Genomic DNA, 24,978 nt, shown 5'->3' with positions numbered 1-24,978 from the left:
TCAAACCAAAAAGAATAAAAGAATACATTGATTCAGAATCCTCGATCTCAATAACAATACAACTGTATGATGAAAGCAAGAGAGAGAGAAAAAAAACAGAGATCACCTTCACATGTATAAATAATGATGATAATTAGAATAAAGGGCATCGTCTGAAATCTTTACAGTTAGGGAAAAAAATCAAAAACCTGCAATTTTTTCTCTCTTGTGTTCGTCTGAATTTGCTAAGAGGGTCCAGCGGTGTAACCATGACCGGTTCCCCTGATCTTTCCCATCTGCATTTCCCGAGAGGTTTGGCCCTCGCTGCTCGAACCCGACGGGTAAAGCCCGTAGTCGCTGGTCGGGTTACTGTACTCTCCGCTCGCACCGTACTCCTGTGTCCCGAGAGCCATCTTCCGGAACTTCTTCATGTCCTCTTTGTATTGGCTCGTGTCGTAGTCCGTACTTCCCCCGTACGAGCTGTACAGCGAGCTGTGACCCGGTCGCATCCCTTCGTTCAGGTCCGACAACGATACGTTCCCTTCCAATGCCCGCACTATCTGCTCGGTTTTACAAGAATACGTCAGTAATAACCTCAAGAATGATGCCAAGAACAAGAAGATGATCTTCTTTTTTCGGGTTTAAAGGTAGCATCTTGAAACTCATCGTTGACCCGAGAAGGTTTAGCCGGAATTTGATCGAGATGACAGCCGAGAATGAAGGGTATGGAATGAAAGGTTCGGATTAGGGTTTTAACCTGGCTCATGCGGGGCCTACGACGAGCGGAGTGGCGGACACAAGCTGCAGCACAAGCCACCATGCGAGCCATCTCCTCCTCGTCGTACTCGTTGTTCAGATTCGAATCAGCCAAACCACCGAACTTGCCTTCCTCGCTTGCTCGGCTAAGCAAAGGCCGTGCCTTTTTTCAATTTACGAAAACACCCATAAGCTTGGTCAGCGAACAAAAATCGAGCAGGAACGCATTAAGAGTGGAACGGGATCAGGAGCAAGAAAGATATATGACTCACCCAGTCGACCAAGCTGTCGTCCAAGAAGGCATGGCTCGAGTCAACAGGGCGGCGCCCGGTTATTAGTTCCAAAAGCACGACTCCGAAGGAGAAAACGTCGGACTTTTCTGTGAGTTTCCCGCTCGAAGCATATTCCGGAGCCAAATAACTGAACCAGTCGCCAAAATTTCAAGATCATCAACGATGATGATAACGATCCAGAACACTTTACAACCGCAATATGTAGATGTGTATCTATCTAAGCACGAGCAAGACAGATATGAATATCGAGATGGAATCTTTACCCAAAGGTTCCCATCACACGAGTGGACACATGAGTGTTGGTATCGGAACCGATTTTCGCCAGACCAAAATCAGCAACCTGAAATGTATCGACAACTCCGGTAAACATTAACCAAGTCATAAAGATTGATTGGACAAATTCAACAACGAAAAACAACACGATAAAGCAACGAGGCTTTATCTTATATACCTTTGCCTCGAATTTGAAATCTAACAGTATGTTAGCCGCCTTAATATCACGGTGAATGATTTTAGGATTACCTGAAAACATATAAAAACGCCCATTAGTTAATAATCCAAGATATCGAAACACATATCTAAACAAACAACCATTTCGGGTATATACACATTCAAATATATATATATATATATATATTGGTACTTACAATCTTCGTGGAGATAAGATAGCCCTTTGGCAGATCCAAGAGCGATCTTCAACCTCGTGCTCCAATCCATTGTCGGGCGTCCCTTCCCTGTCGAGAAACAAATCAAGAAAAACCCAAGATCAGCATTGTTCCGAGTAAAAAAATTCACATAAATCAAATCCATAAATCCAAAAGGATTCGTCTCTCGCACCATGCAGGTGAAACTCCAATGTGTTGTTGGGAACAAACTCATAGACGAGCATTCTTTGACTGCCCGTGATGCAATACCCGACCAGAGAAACCAAATGCTTGTGATGAACGCGACTGATGATCTCGACCTCTGCCTGAAACTCCCTCTCTCCCTGTCCACTCCCGGCTTTCAAATGCTTCACTGCCACTTCTTTCCCGTTAGGCAACACCCCCTTGTGCACGTACCCGAACCCGCCTTGCCCGAGCAAATTCGCATCCGAGAATCCGTCGGTTGCTCTCGCTAGTTCCTCGTGGGTGAACGTGCTCTTCGAGAAACCCAACACAATTCCCGGGGCCCCCGCCACTACTGTACATGAGAGGAGGAGGATGCGATGGCTGTGGAACGGCGGCAGCATATGGGGAGGAGTTAGACGGAGGAGCAGGAGGCCATTGCGGAGGAGGAGGAGTCAGAGGTTTAGGCGGTGCTGACGTCACCACGTGATCAGACGGCGGAGGTACGTTCTGTTGCTGCCAGTACTGCTGCTGCTGATGGCCGTAAAGCCCATCTGGAAGAGAAGCAAGAACACGAATTGCAGGGATTAGGACAAGAACTAAGTTCATGTCTGAATCTGAAACATCGTAATTTATGTCTTTTTATATAAGAATGCAATAAGACCAGATCGATTATAATATCTAACAAGTTTGACCAACTTCTGAAAAGAACAACACTTTCTGAACAGATCTAATTCCAAGTGAGAGACATGCAAACAATGATAAATCCAGATAATCGCAAAAAGAAAGACACGGTTCATCCAAAGATCCAATTTTTTTCTGATGATAATCACAGAAAAAAACCTAATTCATCCAAAGATCCATTTTTTTTTTCCTGATAAAGTTGTCACCTTTAGGAGGTGGCGGCGGAACGTAGTAACCAGCTTCGTCGTCTCTTCTTCTACGCTTCTTCTTACAACAGAGAAACAACAGAGTCAGCACGACAAGCACGACGACTCCACCGATCGCAATCCCCACCACCACCCCCATCGAAATCCCGTCGGATCCCGAAGGCGGAGACGGCGAAGAATGCCCCGGACCAGACGGCGTATGAGGCGGAGAGCTCCCATCCGATGGCCTCGACGGCGGGCTCCGATTCCCCGGCGGAGATGGTGGGTTCGGAGACGGCGGAGACGGAGTAACGGGAGCAGGAAGCGAACCTGGCGGCGGAGAGGAATTCGGCGGTCCAGGTGGAGAGGGCGGCAGCGGAGAGGAATCCGGGGGTCCAGAAGGAGAGGATGGAGGCGGAGAAATCGGCGGTTGCGGCGGCGGCGCAGTGGCGTTTTTGTCAGGCGACGGAGTGGGAGTGACGGTGGGAGGAGGAGGAGGAGTGACGGGTTGAGACGGAGGAGATGTGGAGTTTTGGGGCGGAGCTGGCGCCGGAGTAGTGTCCGGCGGCGGCGCGGACGACATTATCTCTCGATCTAATCAGTAAAAAAACGAATCTTTCTCGCCGGAAAAAACGCAGGGAGAGAGAGAGTATTGAAAAAGGGGTAGCGTCGTAGCGATCTGGCGCTCCTGTGAGGACAGTTAGATTCTTATTAGAAGTCTGATTAGGATGTGAGTGGGGTCCACACGACTCCTCCGCGTCATCTTGTGTGTATATATATATTTCTACTTACATTGTGTTTTTAGCAAATATCTATTTATTTATTTATTTTATAAAAGAGTTTATATATTTATTTAGATATTTATGTGAGCAATTTGTTATGAATTTATATAGATCGGGGTTAAGGAAAGGGGGAAGAAATTGGTATGTTACTTTATTAGAAAAAAGGGAAAGGCGATCTGTCGTTTTAGAAGAACTATGAACAATAATAAATTTAATAAAAATAAGATACTCGTAAATTTTTGTAAATTAAAAAAATGCTTTATGGAAAGTACAGATTCGGTATAATCTAAAAAATTAACATAGATAATAAATTAGCCAAATAATTTAAAAACCATTGAAGCAGAAATATTTTGAAATGTAAAAATAAGTATTTTTTTCAAATTCAATATTATAGAATATTGTATTCTATTTTGAGATCATATATCAAATTTTTTATTAGTTTGGGCGTATTTAAATTAATAGCATGCCATATGACAAATAGTTTCCTAATGTTCTTGTAAATATTTACTTCCTTTTTGTTAAGATAATATAATGCATACGTGGGGTTACCATGGTCTAAAGGATTGCAATTTTCATTTTAAAATAAATTGAAATACTAATATTTCCATTTAATAAATATAAAATCTAAATCAAATTGGAAAATTATCATTATGTATCATTTGGTATATAATCGAAATATTTTCAGTTATAGAGCGGATATTTTGACTTAAATAAGTAAAACTAAATCAAAGTAAAATGAATAATATTAAATAAAACTACTCCAATTTAAAAACATGATTTGACATAATTATTATAAAATTAAAGTAATCAAAATTGAATGTTATATATATATATATAATATATCACTTTTTCAAAATTAAATTAATCAGAATTGAATTAAATTTAAACAGAAAATTAAAAATTAAAAATCTACTTTTAATTAAATACGAAAACAAATAGTAATTTATATTAATATAAAAATCATATATATATATAAATAATTTTCTAACGTTAACATTTTTAAATATTCGAATTAAAATGAAATGAAAATTCAAAATATTTATCCAACTCAATGTATATGCGTGAATTGTATTGGATTAAGTTGACATATTGTATTATTTTTTTTAGAAAAAGAAGATAATTCTATTTATTATAACAAAAGAAATATGGAAGCTGGTTGCTTGCTCGGGAGATGATGAACCAGCTGGAATACACCACCGAAAATTAATAGAACACCTATTAACATTGATATCTCCTCTAATTAATTTTCATCGAATTCACGCCATTAACTATTATGATTGATATACTAATATTTAATTAATCTATGAAATCGATTTTAAAAAAAAAAGAAAATAAAATAATATGGTCATTAATCATTAGAAGAACATCAATTATTTGGCGGTTGAAGGTACAAATCTTTATAATAATAATATGACAACCGACGCGGCGTAATTGGCGTGTTAAATTTGATCAAATAGGGTTTTCAACTTGTTGAATCACGGAAACAATATATAATTCCAAGTCGGAAAATAGACAACGTGGACGTGGTTGCTGAATAAATTTTATCGTTGGTAAAACGATATATAATATAGAATTTATAAAATGATTATGGTGGGTCCACGAAGGTAAGAGTCACATGAAGCGTTATGATAATTTTATTTTTTAAAAAATATATATTCTACAGATGATTAATGGCATGACATTCGCTAAATATTCTCTTCTACTTTTATTTTTAAAATTTCACAGTCAAAATCCCACTTCCAAGGAATTCTTTAGTCAACATTGGCAAATTCGGTGTATAAAAATAGTCATATCTTATGATAACTAGACCAATAATAATCTTATTTATACCAAAAATGGACATTTGAAACCAAATTAGAATAAATGTTTTTTTTAAGAAATAGGTCAAACAAAAATACCACAAAATACATGAAATTACAAATAAGAAGGGTTGACTAAAATAACGACAACGTAGGGAAAAAACAAAGAAACGTAAAAATAGAACATATATATTTTTTTCTTTTTCATAAACCCCACAAATAATATCCTACCAAACAAAACAAACGAAATCCGTTATTAATAGACATTTTGTATTTTCTAACAAATATTTTAAATTTTAAATTTCAATATTTAAAAAAACAGTTGAATTCATACAACTTTTATATCAAAATTCAGTGGATTCGATTTTAAACTTGTATTTAAAAAAGTATTTTCGATTAATTTAATTTTAAAAATTATATTTATAGTTTACGTGTGTGAACCACGTTTAGACAAACGAACAAAGACATACGTATACCACATGCATACGTACATGGACAAACCCAAAAAACCAACCAATGTCTAAAACAAATTATGTTTTTTTCCTTCTTAATTTCATTTATTTCGTAAAAAAAACAATTATATTTTCACAAGTCACAAAGATACAATCTAGAATATAACCATTAAACAAGTACAAGCACTAATGAACTTTTATATCCATACCACACACAAACACACATATATACATATATATATATATATTATATCATATTCCTTGTGTGTGTTTTTTCACCGAATCTATTATATGGGTCTGTGATTATCCATCCATACAAGAAACCACAAAAAACCACTTTTGTCTGTACAGAAACGAATGACCTAAAGGATCTGAGGGATGATACATCAACAATGGCAAACAAATTATGATGATGATGATGATGTTCATTTACGTCCGTACAATTGAGTCAGACCGGAAATGGCGGCGGGGATTAGGTTCCGGGGAAAGTGGTTCCGGTGGTGCTGGAGAGGATGATGAAGGCGCAGACGACAGAGAGGGAGAAGACGGAGACCCAAGTGTTCTCGGTGTACATCTCCATCGCGTCCGTGAACGAGAATCTTGTCCGGTTCTCCGCCCAGTTCCGAAGCCTATCCGCTTCCGCCGCGTATAATGCCCGTCCCTGCGTATTCAAATGCGGAAATCTCTCGCGTCAGAACAGAACCCCTACCCCGAGTTGACGTCGGAGAATATATATCGTGGGCCGAATAATAATGCATATCCGAACCCATTCCGATATAAAAAAAATGAATGGTTATTTTCCTGTAAAAATCAAATTCAAACCAAACCGAATTTAAAAAAAAAAGTAAAAACCGAAAATTTCTTTGAAAATAAGTATTTTTATCGATAGAAACCAAATGCGGACCGAACCAAACCGAAATCAATATACAAATAGAATCGTTATAGATTTGTTTTGAAGCCAAAATAACCGAATCCAAATATAATTGGAACTGAAACCTTAAATGGTCACCCCCTAAATGCAATAACCCTAGGTTCAATTATTTATATAATGACAATAATACCTTATACTCGTATAGTAACTTACTTGGTCATCGAACCATCGGCCTCTCCTAAGCCACGCGGTGACGATAGCTAGCAATATCCGAGGAGGAGTCAGGTAATTAACGGCTCGACCCGAGCCTTTGACTACTCGCATTCTAGGAACTAGTGTTCTCGCCACGGTTTCGGGAAGCTCACAGATAAGGTTGAACATCTGTTTGTTCCTTATACTCGAACCACTGCAAAACCCGATTGCGTTAGTAACATATACGACTCGAAGAACTTTGTATTCACGTATATATATATGCACGTAGAATACCTCAGAAGAAGATCGGTCAGAACCATGCCAGGGGATGCGGTGTGCAAACCGACCTTTGTTCTTTCACATTCCTTTAAAAGGGACCCGTGGAACTGCCTCAGCCCGCATTTCGTCGACCCGTATCTGCAAAGCCCGAGATGCTCGATGGATCAGAAAGCTTAAAAACCCGTCGAGAATCAGAAAAAAAAAAGCGGGAAAAAAAATCTTACACAGCGGTGAGAGGAGTGCTAGAACCACCCGAACCAGCGCCATCCATGTTGAAAATATGCCCGCCATTGGTCTGGCTGCTCATCACGTCCACCGCCTCTCGAGTGCACAGAATCGAACCAATCAGATTCGTCGAGACAATCTACGATAAAAAAAAATGTATCTTTTAGTTATCGTTTATGTTCAAGGCCGGAAAATTTCCCAAAACATTACCTGTCTGATGTCTTTGTCGGTGAACTGAAGCAATGGTCTAAACCCTTTATTCGTGCCAGCGTTGTTAATCTGCCCCAAGAACAAGGAGAGTAAGGACATGACATAAATGGCAAGAGTCCGACGATATAACGACTCGACTCACCCATATATTGACGGAACCGAGCTCGTTCACAGCAAAGTCCGACAATTTTTTCACGTCCTCGGGCTCACAAACATCACAGGCAATGCCCACCACCTTGGCATAAGCCAGTTTCTTTAGAGAAGATTCACTGGCACTGACCATAGCTTCTTTCAGATTCTCCTCGAGCTCTTTGACCGTCAAGCCAACGGACTCGGAACTGAGACCAAAAACACGAGACGATAGTTTCCGTCACAAAGTTGATCCGACACTTTTGAAAACGAGTACATATTCTCGGTTTCGGGATATATAACCTGCGAGAAGCCACGACCACTCGGTCTCCGGACAGAAGGAACTCCCGAGCCAGCGCTTTCCCTAATCCCCTCGTACTGAAAACCGAATGCCCGACAAAACATGTACAAATAAGCATATACGAAACGACGAAAACGTGATTAAAACCGACGGGATACGATATGAACCTCCCGGTTATCACGACATTCCGCGGACCGGCTCTGTAATGATCCTCCAAAACAAGGTTGGCCCCTATCATGGTTCCTATGATAACACCACCGAGCCAGCTATACCAAATCAACGAGTTCATCTGAGAATCCCCACCTTCATGAATGAAGATTTATTTACAAATCATTTGAGTTCATAAAATATAGAGCAAGGGGAAATAAATAAAACATTCAAGATAATTCTACAGATCTCGGATCGTTAACCTGACAATTGGAAACCGATCAAGAGTATCACCCCAGTGCTTGTCATGGTCACAATGTATCTGCCAATTTGAATTGCAATCTGTGGGGAAAAAAATGGGTATAAAAGTGCATTAGGGTTCATACGCAAACATGAACAGTTCATATAAACGATCCAAATATAAGTATCTAATGGAGAAATCTCGGGTCTTACCGAAGAGAAAACCTTCTCCAAGTTTGCAACTTTTTCGTTGTAATCATCCCTGGACGAAAACCCTAACTTTCTAACACCCAAGATCCCAGATTTCACAGAATTCCAGAACCCATTTTCCCTTGTCGCCAACTTTCCCTCGTTTTCCTTCGCTTTCTCGGATTCCCTCTCTTTCTTCCCCGATTCACTGTCGCAGCGACACACATAAACCCTGCTACGTTTCAATCTCGGACTGTACCGGAGATTTCCCACTCTTTGTTGGTCTTTAGAACTCAGACGATGCTCCAAGATTCGTGGGCATACTTGAAGCTTCGTCAAAGTAGCCATGGCTGTCGGAAACTGAGATGAGCTTGAGATTTCAAAGGGAAGGGCATAAAATTTTGGTTTTTCTTCCGTCTCGTGAACCGAAAAGCAACGATATTTATCTTCAGATTCTTCGAAAGGTTTAAACTTTATCCCGTATAAATATACAACGGAGGGGATTTTGGATTGGGACGAGAGGAAAAGATCGAGGAGGCGGTGGATTGGAAGCAGAGAAGTGTGATGGCCACACGTTAAAGCAACCTCATCCCGATTGCCCAGTTACGACACGTGTCCATCTGATTTTTTCCTCCTCCTTGATGATGATGATGATGATGATGATGATGATGAATGATTAATCTTTTTTTTTTTTTGTCAAAGATGAATGATTGATTAATCTTGATTTTGGATATAATCCTTGGAACATGTTTAGCTCAGGACATTGACGATGACGACACTGACCATATCCATAACTCGTCCTCTCCTGTCTCCTGTAGGGTAAACGTCGTTCCCTCTCGACCTAAATATTGCATGACCATTATCAAAAAAGAAAAAAATATATTGCATGACAAATAAAATAATTGCAATATAATTTCTTTTCTTTTTTTGAAAAAACAATTTCTTGTTTCTTTTGTAATTCCCAATGGAAAACTTGAAAACTAAAAGAATTGTTCGACTGTAACCAATCTTGTCTAAATGTTTGTTTTGAATTTAATTTTCGACGTACTTTATGGGATAGGGGCCATATGGCAAACTATATTATATAAAATCATGGTTTTTTTATGTTTATATAAATTATATATATATATATGTTATAATATATCTATTTATCATGCAATATTTAGGTTGTATTTGTCATATACCGTCTACTAGGTGGTCCATAATTGATAAGAAATGAAAGGAGCCAAAAAAAAGTGGGTTTTATGATCACGTCCACTACAAAAATACACAACCGGATTAAGCGAATGTTCGGTGAAAAAAAATAAATATAAAATCCAATATCCAAATTAGATATATACATAACCGTAGATAACAAAATTTCCTACCATACATATATATATATTCTCTTTTTGGTTGGAATGTAATCTTGCTTTTAAAATATCCAAATTATAAATATACTTGCTTTTATGAATTTTGCCATAAAAAATTTATATGCACAAACAGAACCGAAAAAAAAGGACAGAATATACTATATAATCTCGAACTTTAATCTTGATCAATCCCAAATCAAAGTTTACTAATCTCGATAGAAAATCCGTTTATAACTACAAAATCCATCAATAAAAAAAATCACATGCGAAAATTATAGTATCAATATGTATTTTTATAAAATAATTAAAAACTATTATTACAACATTATAATTGATAAGACATAAGTATATTCACCCGAATTTTCTCTATTTTATAGGATCTATGTTTCGATTATAAAAAAATATCATAATTTCAAGTTCTCAAAAAAAAAATCAAAAGCTTATAACCACATCAAATTATCTTAATATTGGTACATCTCTATGTCATAAACCTGTTGTTCTTGGTCTATATTACTAAAATGGTTCCATATATATTTTTTTTTTGAAAAAATGACATTTTCCTAAACCAATTTTGTAAAATGTGACCTTTTCCTACACGAATTTTTAATTTGATAAAAAATTACACTAAATTATCTAATATACCAAATTGATACGCGAACTACCTAATTTAACTGCAATTTCCTACGCAATCCGAAAACGGTGTTAAATGTCCATTAACCGATGATGTGGCTGCCACGTGGCATCTGACATGGCACGCCACATGGAAATTTTTGTCATGTCAGTATGCCACGCCAGATTTTAAAAAATTCTAAAAAAATTGCAAAAAAGAACATATTTAAAAAAAATCCAAAAAAATACAAAAATAAAAATAAAAATAAAAATACACATATATACATATATATATATATTCATATCTATATACAAATACAAATATAAATATATATACTCCTATATATATATTTGTATATTTTTTTAATTTTGTATATATATATATATATGAGGATTTATGTTAATATTTGTATTTGTATGTATATATATATATACTGTTTTGTATGTATGTACGTACGTATATATATACACAATATATACATGTATATTATATATATATATATATGTATATATATACTTGTATATATGTATATGCATATATATTTTGTATACATGCATGTATATATGTGTATATTTTTTATTTGATATATATAGAAATATATATACATAGGAGTATTTATGTTTATATTTGTATTTGTATGTGGATGTGAATATATATATATATATATGAATTTTTTTCTTTTGTATGTATGTATATGCATATGTATATATATACATATATATGTATTTATATATGTATATATATAAATATATTTGTTGTATGTATATGTATATATATTTGTATAGATGTTTGTATAGTGTATACAAACATATATATACATATACATACAAAATATATATACATACATTATTTGTATACTATATATGCATATATATACATACAAGTATATTTATATATATACATATACATATATATATATATATAAATACATATACACGTATATATTGTGTGTATATATATATACGTACATACATACAAAATAATATATATATATATATATATCCATATACAAATACAAATTTATAAACATAAATCCTCCTATATAAATATATACAAAATAAAAAAAAATATATAAATATATACATATAGGAATATATATGTTTATATTTGTATTTGTACATAGATATGAATATATATGTATATATGTGTATTTTTTTTACTTTTTACTTTTATTTTTATTTTATTTTTTTGTATTTTTTTTAGATTTTTTGTTTTTAGTTTTTAAAATTTTGTTTTTTATTTTTTTGCAATTTTTTGGATTTTTTGTTTTTATTTTTTAAAAAATATGACGTGACATGTTGACATGGCAAAATTTTTCATGTGGCGTGCCATTTCAGATGCCACGTGGCATGCCACGTCATCGGTTAATGAACATTTAACACTGTTTTCGGATTGTATATGAAATTGCAGTTAAATTGGGTAGTTCGTGTATCAATTTGACATATTAGATAATTTGGTGTAGTTTTTTGTCAAATTAAAAATTCGTGTGGAAAAAGATCACATTTAACCGATTCGGTGTAGGAAAATGTCATTTTGCCTTTTTTTTTTATTTCGTCAATATCAAAGACAATCATACGATAAAATCATTCTTATGGTAAAATAAAAGTGAAAAATACAATGATAAAGACTTGATGCTTAAGACAGTTATCTGTATTCCAGCTCACTGACCTCAACATTCTCAAGTCAAGCTGTATTATATTGCCAAAGCCTCATTTTTAATTATTTATGAATTTATTTTTTTAGAAAATATGCCATATATATTTAATTTTATTTTAAAATTTTATTGTTATTTATCCATTCGTTTCAAATTCTAATTGTTTGATTTAAAAAAAAAATTATTTTATTACATTAAATTGGGATTGGATACAACTAGATATTATCGGATTTGTTTACCACTTTGAAATATTAATTATTTATATTTATTAACATGTAAAACACAATTTAGGATTTATTACTCATAAGCAACAAGCAGACCTTTCTATTTTTTTTTTCTTCATTTTTTTTCATGACAATATAGAAATTCTAAATAACAACCAGCTTCTAGATAGAAATATACACAACGCGTTATTGTATTTCGTAATTATTTTATATATATATATTCACAGTTTGGCAACATATGCGTATACATAAGAAATATATCAGCTGCTCATGTGAATTACTATCAACATTGTTGTCAAACCACTAAATTAAATATAAAATTTTCACCCAAAAAAATTAAATATGAAATTATATGATGAAAGAGAAATAAGTATAAGAAAAAGTCGCATATTTTTTAATTACAGACAAATTATTGTTAGCATTATTATAATTTGTAGTTCTAGATTAATAATTTTGGTGCAGCTGGGTTTTTGGTAGCGCCAACGGTTCAACGAGGTCCACACAAAATGAGGTAGGGGCAAAACGGTAATTTAACACGTGAAGAAAATTTTGGGAAAAACGCTAAACGAAGATTCTCGGCGAAAGAGGGAGACGCGGAGGTACTCTCGTTTCCATATATCCCTTCTCTTCGCAGAGGATATAGAGAGATCACTGGCCGCCATAGACTTTTCCCCGGTGAGAATCCTTTGAAACCCAGAAGATTTTTGGGTGAAAAGGAGGGAAAGTTTTTGTTTTTTTTTCTTCTTGTCCGAGCGAAGATGATGAGCAGAGGAGGAGATCAACGGCTGAGATCGGCCAGACCCACCACAATCCACGGCTGTGCTCATTCCGGCGACCTCCTGGGCTTGCAGAGGCTGCTCAAGGACAACCCTTCTCTTCTCAACGAGCGCAATCCCGTCGTAAGATCTCTCCCCACTCGTCGCATTTCTTGAAGTTTTCTTTTAAAGATCTCGCTTTTGGCTGCTTGCCGTGAAATGGGAATCTGAAAAAGTTGGGATTTTGAGGATTTGTTTCGATGAATCTGTAATGGGTCGATCGAATCTAGTGTAGGGTTTGCGTTAGAATCAGCCAGTTTTGTCTTTGAAGTAGCTTGAGTTTTTGAGCAATGTGTCTCGAATGCTCAGAGAAATCCTCCTGAATTATGGATATGGTGTCTTGTAGAAATCGATCTAGCTACTTGCCTTTCCGGATTTTGTGTACATTTCCTAGATTCAGCCCAGAATTTTTGAGAAATCGTAATTATGTTCATATCAATATATATTAACTCCGAATGGATTGAATCGAATGCAGATGTCTCACACACCGCTTCACGTGTCTGCTGGTAATGGCAAGGTAGATATCGTTAAGTATCTGCTCGAATGGACGGGATCTGAGAAAGTCGAGATGGAAGCCAAGAATAGTGTAAGCTGAATTTCGTCATATGATGTTTGGTTTTCTGTAAGATTTTTACTAATCTTTCATACCGGAACGAACCTCGTTTCCTGTCCTGACCGACCGACGAATATTTTTTCTCAGTATGGCGAAACCCCCTTGCACATGGCGGCCAAGAACGGATGCAACGAAGCTGCAAAGCTGCTTCTAGATCACGGTGCTTTCATCGAAGCCAAAGCAAGTGTAATGTTTCTCTATTTCTTATTCCGATACACGGGTTTCTCTGTATATGTTTTGTAACTATAAAAGAGAAACAGCTTAATGCTTAGATCCTCTCTGGCTCGGTTTCTTTTTGCACAGAATGGTATGACGCCATTACACCTCGCTGTTTGGTACTCAATCAGCTCGAAGGACATCTCAACTGTTAAAACTCTGCTTGAGAACAGTGCTGATTGCAGTGCAAAAGACAATGTACATTCTCCTCTTCGACGATTTGGTAGTTGTCTTTTTTTCTTACATAACTTATGTACTTGAATTATGACCAAAGGGTTTCTCCATTTCGCAGGAAGGATTGACTCCATTGGACCATCTACCTCGAGGACCGGGGAGTGACAAGTTGAGAGAATTGTTACGATGGCATCTCCAAGAACAGAGAAGGAAACGAGCTGTCGAAGCTTGCAGTGAGACAAAAGCTAAAATGGATCTTCTTGAGAAGGAGTTATCTAAAATCGTTGGGTTAAGTGAGTTGAAAGCTCAACTCAGGAAATGGGCTAAAGGGATGCTTTTAGATGAAAGGCGTCGGGCTCTGGGTTTAATCATCGGAGCTAGAAGATCTCCTCACATGGCTTTTCTTGGAAATCCCGGAACAGGTGATTTAAGAAAAGAATATATATGCCTTATTATTGTTCATGAACAACTAGGGCGTGTCAAAACATTTTCACGTCCTGAATTTTTTTCTTGCTCGGATTTGTTTTGACAGGTAAAACCATGGTGGCTCGAGTTCTTGGGAAGTTGCTCCACATGGTTGGAATTTTACCGACCGACAAGGTAACGGAAGTTCAGAGAACGGATTTGGTTGGTGAATTTGTCGGACATACCGGGCCAAAGACCAGGAGAAAGGTGACAGTTTTTTTTTTAAGACAAAACGGATAGATTGATTGTACTTGTGAGTTGTGTACGAATCCAAGAAACTAAATCCTTCCACTTCGTGAACAACAGATCCAAGAAGCCGAGGGAGGAATTCTGTTTGTGGACGAAGCATACCGTTTAATACCAATGCAGAAGGCAGACGACAAGGACTACGGTCTAGAAGCCTTGGAAGAAATAATGTCGGTAATGGATACCGGGAAAGTAGTGGTGATATTCGCGGGATACAGCGAGCCGATGAGACGTGTGATCGGATCAAATGAAGGGTTTTGCAGAAGGGTCACGAAATTTTTCACTTTCGACGACTTCAGCTCCAAAGAACTGGCAGAGATTCTACACATCAAGATGAAAAACCAGACAGAATCAAACCCGCTTTACGGTTTCGCCTTGCACGAATCATGCACCATGGATGAAATCTTGTCCATGATCGAGAGAGAAACCACGGAGAAACAGAGGAAAGAGATGAACGGCGGATTGGTGGATACATTGCTGGTTAATGCCAGAGAGAATCTTGATCTCAGGCTGAGTTTCGAATGCGTCGATACCGACGAGATCTGCACGATCACGCTGGAGGATATAGAGGCCGGCCTTCGAGCTTTGTCGCAGTGAAAAAGGTTTCGGGTTTGATCTTCGTATAGGCGTTAATGGTTAGAAAGATCTGATCATTTCGGACCGATCTGATTCGATTCGGTTAAAGAGTTATACCTCAAATTCTCAAGACATGTTCTTCACTTCACCCTCCAGAATCTTTGTTAGGAGAGGTTTGGTTTTTAAGGTAATGTTCTCTCAATCTGTTGCTTCGTGATGTTTGTCATTCTTTGTTCTTTTGTCCTTTCTTGAAATGTTTTTTTGTACCCAAAGGTTTTGATATTTATGGCGATTGTTTGTATTCGTATATGAATTCTCTATCCGTTGTATTTGTAAAATGTTAGACGTTTATGGTATAAAATATGAAAATATATATATATAAATATCTCGACTTTTCAAAATGTACCAAATGAATATCTCACTTTTAATTTGACAAAATAATATTTAAATGTGTCAAATTAATAGATCAAACTCCAAAATTGAGAATATTTTTCAACCAATATCCTTATATATTTGTTCAAAAATAGTTAAATTGGTTTGGGTTGGATTCTTTTTTATAACTATTTTTATACTTCCATTATAATTTATAAATTATTTTGATTTAAAAATTAATCAAATGCAGAATTTGCAAATTCAACAACCAAAGCATCCGAAAACAAGATACCCACTTACTATATTATCCAAAAAGTAGATGTGAAGCAAAAGATATACTTACCTCTCTTTCTATTTCCCTTAACGTAGTTTTTTTTTATATATAATTTCACTTTGATTCAGTTTTTGCGAACTAATTATATTTTGAATTCCAAGAGTGAAGCCAAATAATTCAAATCGAATCTAATATATATATATATATATATATAGTTTAATGCATATGATATAATGTGGGACAAAATTTAATTTTATTTAGAATCCGAGGAAGTGAAATATAAGAAAAGATAATGAAAAGTATGGAGTATTTCGGTGGTAAGAACAAAGGGACAAAAGATCGGAGCGTCTCAAGACAAAAAGTGACCATCCAAAGTTGAAAACAATCATCATGGCGACATTTTGTTTTTGTTTTTGTTTTTGTAAATTAATGATTAATAATAATATTTTAAAATTTGGTTAGTCAAATTATATGACGTGCATATTTGAAATAACAAGGGCTTATTATATCCTTATAAATTCAATTTTATTTCTACAAAACATATATGCATAATTATAGTCAGCAGATTTCGGCGTGATAGAACTACGACTCCTCTAAGTTCTAATTCATTGTCCGGTTTAGGCATAGATTTTGCTAAACCGAAGTTTAAAATCTTCCTTTTGTCTCATAAAGAAAATACCCTTTGTACAAAAGAAAAGAAGGAAAGTTTTAAAATAAAATGGGTCTGGATTTTCTTCCATAAATACAGTTCCATATATATATATATATATATATATATCCCCTTCCACATAAATTGTTGGTATAGGCAAAAGATTTACACAGACAAACCACCAAACTCTAAGTAGAAGAGCGAACAAATAGAGAAATCTCTCTCTCTCTCTCTCCATATATATATATATATATATATATATATCTTCTACAGGAAAGAAGAAGAAGAAGAAGAAGAAGAAGAAGATGCTTAGAAGCTCCATCTCCAACGCAAGAAAATTCTTCGAAAAAACCCTAGAAAACTTCAAATCCTTCTTCTCCAATGGCTACCAAAAACTACCCAAAAGCCATAACACCACCACCGCCATTAACAAACCACTATGCACCGACCTCACATTATCCATCTCCCAAAACATCAACATAACCCATAACCCAGACATCATCATCATACCATCGCCACCACCACCACCATCACCATCACCATCACCATCACCATCACCATCATTGCGCAAGCAGCTTCAACTCCATGCAAAACAAAAAAGTCCTGTAAAAATATGTTCATCAAGGCCCAAGATTCAGCTTGTTCGACAGAAGTTGGAGGAGATAGAGACAATGATCGATGTTATGACGGCGGAGACCGATCGTGTTTCAGATGTTCAAGAGTTTCTCCATTACTACTCTCGTTTACGCTGTCCCGCTTATCTCGACATCGTCGAACAGTTCTTCATGGAGATGTGCTCCGAGTTCTTGGTCCTGCAGCTCGAGCCGCCGAGAACCGCCGCAGATTCACGGCGGAGGAAGACGGTGGTTGGATCGAACCGCCGTTAAAAAAACCCTAATTACGTGTTCGGTCTTCTGTTAGTGGCTCTCCTCTCTCTCTCTTTATTGATTCATTGATTAGAGAGTTCGCTTACGTGGTCGGTTTTTATGTGTTGTGTTCTCAAAGATTCCTAGGCAGTTTATGTCTGAATTTCATTTGCTCTCTCTCTCTATATATATATATATATATAGTTGTGTGTATGATCCTTCACCATTGTTTGGTCACGGTCATTATCATTTGTTCAATGAATTGACTAATAATTGGTTGTTCGTCATTGAAAAATAACATCCACATTATAAAATTTACCCGGAAAAGGTCCAATATTCACATTGGTGTAATGCAAGATTACAAACAGTTGGAGAAACCCAAATTAAGAAGAGTGGTCAACATATCGAAAGATTTGGGATTTGACTTTTTGTCCGTTCACCTATGGTCCATAATAAGTTATGGATGATTTATATGTATCATGAACTTTGTACGTGGGGGGTTTACCCATCCAACGATGCCGGAAGGATAGAAGAGGGGTTCCGACAATAAAAAAAAAAAAAGATTGCAAGCTGTTTACACACACAAAAAAAAAGTGCTTAAATGGGCCTACATTATTAAAGAGGCCCATTATAATTGGGTTACCGTTGAATCGGCCCATAAAAGCCCAATAAATATTTAAACTACGAAACAAAATTCCCTGATTCCTATTTTCCGAATCCCCTCCACCTTAAAATCCCTCCGCCGCTGCGATCGCCGTCGCCTTCGCCGTTTACCGGTAACTAATACTTCTTCCCTTGCTCAAGTCCTTTCCCCTTTTTTGGATGTTTTGGTTCGCTTAGACTTGGGTTTGCTTTCTTTTCGTTGTTTTTAATGAAAATCACCGTGAATTGGGAAGATCACTGGGATGAACTTCAGTTTGTCAGGGCCTTTTTTTTTTGTTGGAAAGTTGTGTTTGGAAGTCGTTTGATATTCTTGGAATTGGATCGATATCGATAGACCCATTTTGTGTTTTTTCTTGTTTCTGCTTCATGCTTCGTGAAAATCTCTGATTCACTGGAACTTCCTCTTGATTCTGGAATCTGGGTCCGGAGGATTGGATGAATTTAGCGTTTGTATTTCACTTGCAATCTAACCTCTAATGCTGCTACATTTGGAAGAAGTTTATGACAGTTGCTAACAATCTGGTTTATGCTTATGATTGACGTTCCGAAAATTCCCAATCTTTGTTTCTTTCCTTTGTCTGATTTTGACAAGGAAAGATCATGCTTTAAGGGAATCTGAGGTTGTGTGTTTAGCTAGCTGCCCCTTCAAGTGATTACTTCTATGGCCTAATTTGTTTCACTGGATTCATATACTTCTTCGTTTCGATTGCTTCTCTCAGTGGCTGTCTTCGATCTTATGCGGTTTTCAGATCGATCGAGCAGTGCTGAGAGCTGCAGATGCGAAAATGGAGTTAGCTGATCGGGCAGTCGGGTTTCTACTGTCTTCCATCAGCTTGTCCATCTTCATTTACTATACTTTCTGGATCATCATCTCGGTGAGAACTTCATCTCTCGAGAGCATAGTAGAATGATCATTTGTTGTTTGATGTAACTCTCTCATGTCCTGTTTTATTTTGAACTCTGCAGCCATTTGTAGATACAGACCACTTCATCCACAAGTATTTCTTGCCCCAAGACTATGCAATTCTCGTGCCCGTATCCGCCGTTTTTGCTCTCCTCTCCTTCCTCGCCATGTTTATCGGGTTTGTGATTCTCAAGTCGGAATAGAAGAAGGCGTGACCCGAGCTCGAGTTTTCGCTAAGAGTTTTGTTGATCTCTGAGACACCATTATGTGGTTGTAGGAAGTGATTCTGATGTTTGTGAATACATAATAAAGAATGAAAGTTGCAATCTTTATTTTAACCCTTTGAGCTTTGATGTGATTGTGATAAAAATTCCTTAGATTTCGACATGGGCTTATGTTTTTGTCAACTGGGCTCTGAGATAAGATAATGGCTACGGCTACATTTTTTGTTTTGGGTTCATTTGAATTATTTTATTCAGAACTAATTAAAATCCATAAATTTATCCAAAGGTATAAAATGAATCTATAAGCTAACTAAATTTCTTGTAATTATACAGATTAAGATTCTACAAAATATTTAAAAAAATTAATTTTGTAATGGATAGATAGAAAAAAAATTAATTAGTTAAATCATCTAAAATTAATTTATTTAAACATTGAAATTTTAAGAATTTGAAACAATTATGCTTTTTTTATAAAAAAAATGTTTGATGTGAAACACAGAAAAACTTGGAAAATATACAATACATAAAATTTTAGTAGGATTCTTATAATAGTAGATTTATAAGATGTTTAGCTAATAATTTCTGAGTTATTTTATTTGTCATTTTTATGATTTTTTAATAAAAAAAAATCAGAGAGAATTTGACATTGTTATATAAACTAGGTCAGGTAGAGTTTTTTTCTTTCGTATATACCCATCACTTATATGTGTGTGTGTATATATATATATATATAATAGATGTAAGATTCTACAATGTAATGATAGAAATTTTATTTTATTTCTACCATGCCATCACTTGTCTCTTCAATGTGACTTTAGTGGAATCATGTGGTAATTTTCCACGTGGTAGCAAAAAAAAAAAAAAAAGGTGAGGACCAACTTGAAGCTTTTTTAAAATGTGAAATGAAACAAAGATTCTTTGACAAGAATATCCATCTCGAAGATTCTCTCTGTGTAATGAAATCGATCCTCCATTGCCCATGGCACCGTAATAGGAGACCGTTCCCTTTCTTTTTCGCTTATTTTCTTCTATGTATGAAATGATTATGCTGTACGAATAATTTCATATTTTATAGTTTAACTTCATATGGTATGTCGGATACATTTCGAAACATTTCTTATTTTCCAATTATTATATTACGCAAATTCAACGCAATGCTAATTTTAGTGTTTTTTTAGTTTAATAGTAAATAAATTTTTATCTTATAAAAGCTGTGGTTCGGACCTAGTTCGGATCCTCTTTCAAAAGATATGGAAAATATTACGTAATATTTTGATTTTGATTTTATCTTATATTTTTATTTTGATTTTATCTTATATTTTAGAGATTTATATTAATTAAATAAACAATAATTAAAATTAAACATAATTCAATATATATTGACAAAAAACGCACAGAATCTTATAAAAAAAATAACATTACCCAAATTTGAGTGACGAACATGCAAAACATATTTTTACATGGGTTCAAATCCAAGCGTTGAGAAGAGGATTCACCTGGACTTTTCCCATGCTATGAAAGATGTAGTTGGACCAAAAATCTGGTAAACTTTTAGATTATAAAAAAAACAAAAAATTTACCAAATTCTAGTATTTAACGATGCTTATATATATGCCATAAAATAATTTTGAAATACACAAGGCAAAACTAACTAATGATATTTGTAAATAATTATGCACTCAAGAAACTCTATTATCACGACAGAAAATGCGCTACAACTTATATATATATATATATATATATATATATTCTTGGAGAAACCCTAATTATAATGGGTAATTAACCCCTTATTTACTGTCTCGAAACGCGGTGAAAATAAGGATGAGAATTCTAACTATATTAAGATATTTTTCTGGAACGAATGTGGTGAAAATAACTGACACAAGGCATCAAAACTCTTGGATTACGCATCTTCTTGACCTCGAAAGTCATCGCCTAGATCACACGATCTTGACCATTTGTTTTATAATCAACTTTAGCGTGGCATCCCTTAAAAAAGTTCAAAAAAAGAGAGGAGATAATGCATGCTACATGGCTATAGATATAGGATCTATCTCTGCATTATGTTTTCTCCCATCGAGAGAGAGAGAGAGAGAGAGAGAGAGAGGTTGGTGTTTGTTAGTTAAGGACCCTCACATCTCGGAATCCCTAAACATGTGGAGTTAAGTTATGCTTTCTAATCATTGAAACAGTCAACTTGCAAAACCCGTGGCCCATTCCCCCCACTGAACTGAATTCACCCTACCACACAAATCTCTCACAAGATCTCATGTTGTAACTTCACTCTTGTCTTTTTTTCCCCACCCTTCCCTCTACATATACTGATATTTATTTGTTTACACATATGTATATATATCTTGTGTTTTATGGTCAAAATCATTAAACTTTATCGCAAAATTTTAACAATAAACTCGCTAGCTATCGTATATATATTCTTTTATATTTCTGTTAGTTCGGCCGAGAAACAACCACTATAAGATCAAATTAATTAGGTTTTGATACCATGTTACGAATTTAAATTCATCTGTTGTAAAGAAAATGAAGAATCATAGAAATTTACATTTAACGATAACGATGGAGTTTTTTTTGAATTTTCATTCAAAATGAGAAAATGCGGTAATAGCGCGTTTTATACCAAAACATTGAAAGAGAAAACCAGCAATAAACAATCTAACACCAAAAAGAAGTTACAAGCCGAACCAAACCAAAGATAACCATACCAACCCAAGAACATATATAGATCTAATATTGGTACTAATTAATATTTGTATAATATATGAATGGAAAGAACTCATAATACATATTCTCAACATACAAGGTTTGGCCGGACCAAATATCAAGATATATACCCTGGAAATTCAAAAGGGTTGGAGTTTTTGAAATTGATATAATTGATAATACTAATCAAAAAGATCATAATTAACTTTCTCTCGCACGAAATGGACGTGACATAGTGTTGGGAATAAGTGAACATATATATTTTTTTTTCAAAGGGAGCGTGCGATTTGGGATCAAATAAACTCGAAGGTCATTGGGGGTTCATACATACATATAATTGGTGGGAGCTGACAGAGTACTTATTACGTGTTTTCCCTTTCACCATTGTTTCGTCGTGTTAAAGCGCATGCATTCCTCTAAAGCTATAAAGTGTCTCTCTCTCTTTTCTTACAGCTTCCACGTGGCATTTACTTGATCCGGTCCCGATATCTTTGTTTATATTTGGAATCGTTGGGTAAAATATTTTTACTTAATTTGGACCCGCTCTTGCTGACGTATGTCTCTATCCTAATTATACTTGGGAATGGTTATGAATCCATTTAAAAGCTAGATCCGATGAAACATTATCGTTTTGGTTGCTAACCATCAAACCCTAGTTAACATGATTATATGGACAATATGTCACTATGGCAATTGGCGCCTTTACAGTACTTCGACCGAATGATATATATATATATATATATATATATATATATATAGATCGAGATTCATTAACAATTTAAAACATAGTGTTACTATATATTACGAAGATTATATATATATATATATATATAGTTAGGGATTATATGTTATCGGAGTTGGCCGATTGGTTTGGTTGTACACATCTAGTATCTATTAATGCGGCCTAATAACCAAGGAAAAAACAAGAAAATGGACCACGGATAATAAAAGCTGTAAAAAAAAATTAATTATAATAACCAGAAAAGAAAATCAACTACATAATGGGAATGGTCCATATGCATGTGAAACCGTACGGAATAAGCATGGCATGCAAGCGAGGGTCGAACCATAACACAATACTTAATAACATGCACGTTCCTATGGACCATGTGGAAGCTCGTCTTTATTAATGCTTTTTCATTGATTTGCTTATCAATTATCTCATAATAATAATTCATGAAAACACCCAATCGTCCCCCTAATTAAAGCAACATAGGAATAAAAACATTGGATTTATATATGTCGGCTTATGATGATGTTTCATACAAAATTCCGGATCGAAATAGTATCATCATATAAACGATAGACTATATCATAAGTCGAAATCTTGATAACTATAAATCTATTGCCATGGAAGTTTTATGAAATCTTCCTTAAACTCATCGACATTCAACACTTGAACATAACGTATTATAACTTAACATATAAATTATATTGTCTCTAATTTAGACTTATAGGTTATACAAGTGTATTTGTTGCCCAACTTACGGTGATCGAGTGGTTGTAGTTCTGGGTGTAGAATGTGGTTGGGATATCATCTGTCTGAGCCGCTTACCATTCGGACCAACCTCCGTTGGTAGGAGGGTGCGATTTAATCGCACTAAAGGCTGTCTCCGGATCTATGAGATTAATTGGACCTTCGAACCTCTTGGTTATACAAAAAATGTATATATTGGTCCATTAATTATTTTTAGGTTATTAATTTACTATGTTTTTATATTTCATGATGATGATGTGCATATAGAAAGTATATACTCAAAAGGAAACCTTTCTATTAGTTGTTCATCTTGTCGCCGCTTAAACCACTTTTAAAGTATAGCTTATTGTATACATTAATTGTTATATTAAAGGTTGGTGAAGAATTATAGCATCATGACGTTGGCTAGAACTTAAGACTATAAGCAAGTTGTTCCGTTATATATCTATCTATATATATATATATTATCAGATATAGTATAAACAAATTTAAAAATAAAAATGTTTCAGATTGTGGACTCCAAAAGGAAAATAAAGACATTCCATCCATCTTTAAGCGAAATGAACAGAGTAGAGCAATAAATACGAAAAGAACGTATATGATAGGAATTAAGGGGACTAGAAGAATTTTGGCGTATTATATGATTTTATGGGCCACACCTTATTATACATGCATCATGCATGTATCCCATTTTCACTCCTACCACCACCCTCCAATTTGATGTTGATACTTTAGGCATACCCCCGAAATCTCATCCATTTCTTCATTTACATATTTTGTAACGATTTATAATATATATATATATATATATTTCAAAACTTTGTACAAACAACACTACTAGGTTACTAAAAACCAAATGTTGCTTATCTCTATAACAAAAAAAAAGAATGATATATGTAACCGAGGAATGATCGTTAATTAACGATATTACGCAAATCTCTCGACGGTTCCAATCAAGATTTTGCGGTCTAATGGACGAACAATTAGTATAGATAGATAAGAACAGCCGAGAAAATTTCAGAAATAGTTGGAGAGAAATCTCCTAATGGCTAATGGAGAAGGGACTGCAAGTTATGTGTTCGTAGACAATAAGTACATTAGACCCCATCGAAAACAAGTTGTGGTGGAAAATGTATGGGCTAATTCACTGAAATACGTACTCGTGGTCCAATCTCTTGATGAAGATATAGACACATACACACATATATACTTACATATATATATACACACACGTCGCGCCTGTATCTAATGAAGGCAATATATGTTTCGATTTTGTATTCTCATTGAATTTATTGCTTAAGGTGTAAGTAAAATCACATAAATGTGACAAAACCTTGAGGGGCTTC

At 35.2% G+C, this 24,978-nt stretch overlaps 4 protein-coding genes and 1 pseudogene across 5 annotated transcripts; 3 read left to right on the top strand and 2 right to left on the bottom strand.

The window, feature by feature from the left end:
* Positions 1–12: 12 nt before the first annotated feature.
* Positions 13–3,390, bottom strand: LOC104808768 (annotated as a pseudogene).
* Positions 3,391–5,939: 2,549 nt separating this feature from the next.
* On the bottom strand, positions 5,940–9,078 carry LOC104808765 (probable chlorophyll(ide) b reductase NYC1, chloroplastic). Its single transcript, XM_010534557.1, has 10 exons — positions 8,565–9,078; positions 8,375–8,453; positions 8,132–8,267; positions 7,967–8,041; positions 7,677–7,872; positions 7,535–7,603; positions 7,324–7,463; positions 7,115–7,237; positions 6,842–7,034; positions 5,940–6,418 (listed from the first exon to the last, which is right to left on the bottom strand). The coding sequence occupies exons 1-10, from the start codon at positions 8,886–8,888 to the stop codon at positions 6,230–6,232; spliced, it is 1,524 nt and encodes a 507-aa protein (XP_010532859.1). The 5' UTR covers positions 8,889–9,078; the 3' UTR covers positions 5,940–6,229.
* Positions 9,079–12,954: 3,876 nt separating this feature from the next.
* Positions 12,955–15,814, top strand: LOC104808764 (uncharacterized protein ML2537). The gene is made up of 7 exons (XM_010534556.2): positions 12,955–13,279; positions 13,671–13,781; positions 13,896–13,994; positions 14,112–14,222; positions 14,317–14,620; positions 14,731–14,870; positions 14,970–15,814. The coding sequence occupies exons 1-7, from the start codon at positions 13,139–13,141 to the stop codon at positions 15,504–15,506; spliced, it is 1,443 nt and encodes a 480-aa protein (XP_010532858.1). The 5' UTR covers positions 12,955–13,138; the 3' UTR covers positions 15,507–15,814.
* A 1,178-nt stretch (positions 15,815–16,992) lies between these two features.
* LOC109116490 lies at positions 16,993–17,816 on the top strand. The gene has a single exon (XM_019202028.1). It carries the CDS (start codon positions 17,086–17,088, stop codon positions 17,665–17,667), a length of 582 nt encoding a protein of 193 aa, XP_019057573.1. The 5' UTR covers positions 16,993–17,085; the 3' UTR covers positions 17,668–17,816.
* A 549-nt stretch (positions 17,817–18,365) lies between these two features.
* LOC104808763 (dolichol phosphate-mannose biosynthesis regulatory protein) lies at positions 18,366–19,620 on the top strand. 2 transcript variants are annotated; one of them, XM_010534554.1, is made up of 3 exons: positions 18,366–18,422; positions 19,029–19,184; positions 19,276–19,620. In XM_010534554.1, exons 2-3 carry the CDS (start codon positions 19,095–19,097, stop codon positions 19,414–19,416), a joined length of 231 nt encoding a protein of 76 aa, XP_010532856.1. In that variant the 5' UTR covers positions 18,366–18,422; positions 19,029–19,094; the 3' UTR covers positions 19,417–19,620. The 2 variants fall into 2 exon arrangements, with proteins under 2 accessions (XP_010532856.1, XP_010532857.1); XM_010534555.1 differs by having other exon boundaries at positions 18,367–18,422; positions 19,059–19,184.
* Positions 19,621–24,978: the final 5,358 nt, after the last annotated feature.

This window comes from Tarenaya hassleriana, unplaced genomic scaffold (genome assembly GCF_000463585.1).
Source record: "Tarenaya hassleriana unplaced genomic scaffold, ASM46358v1 Cleome15, whole genome shotgun sequence".
Lineage (NCBI taxonomy): Eukaryota > Viridiplantae > Streptophyta > Magnoliopsida > Brassicales > Cleomaceae > Tarenaya > Tarenaya hassleriana.
This window is presented reverse-complemented; position numbering and strand designations above follow the sequence as displayed.

Excerpts from the sequence above, each read along its gene's own strand:
- LOC104808763 (XM_010534554.1), top strand. The coding sequence starts at position 19,095 with ATGGAGTTAGCTGATCGGGCAGTCGGGTTTCTACTGTCTTCCATCAGC. Across the intron at positions 19,185-19,275 it reads CTTTCTGGATCATCATCTCG|CCATTTGTAGATACAGACCA; the intron begins GTGAGAACTTCA and ends TGAACTCTGCAG.
- LOC104808764 (XM_010534556.2), top strand. The coding sequence starts at position 13,139 with ATGATGAGCAGAGGAGGAGATCAACGGCTGAGATCGGCCAGACCCACC. Across the intron at positions 13,782-13,895 it reads AGATGGAAGCCAAGAATAGT|TATGGCGAAACCCCCTTGCA; the intron begins GTAAGCTGAATT and ends ATTTTTTCTCAG. Across the intron at positions 14,223-14,316 it reads ATTGCAGTGCAAAAGACAAT|GAAGGATTGACTCCATTGGA; the intron begins GTACATTCTCCT and ends TCCATTTCGCAG.
- LOC109116490 (XM_019202028.1), top strand. The coding sequence starts at position 17,086 with ATGCTTAGAAGCTCCATCTCCAACGCAAGAAAATTCTTCGAAAAAACC.
- LOC104808765 (XM_010534557.1), bottom strand. The coding sequence starts at position 8,888 with ATGGCTACTTTGACGAAGCTTCAAGTATGCCCACGAATCTTGGAGCAT. Across the intron at positions 8,454-8,564 it reads TGGAGAAGGTTTTCTCTTCG|ATTGCAATTCAAATTGGCAG; the intron begins GTAAGACCCGAG and ends TTTTCCCCACAG. Across the intron at positions 7,238-7,323 it reads AGCACTCCTCTCACCGCTGT|ATACGGGTCGACGAAATGCG; the intron begins GTAAGATTTTTT and ends CGGGCTTTGCAG.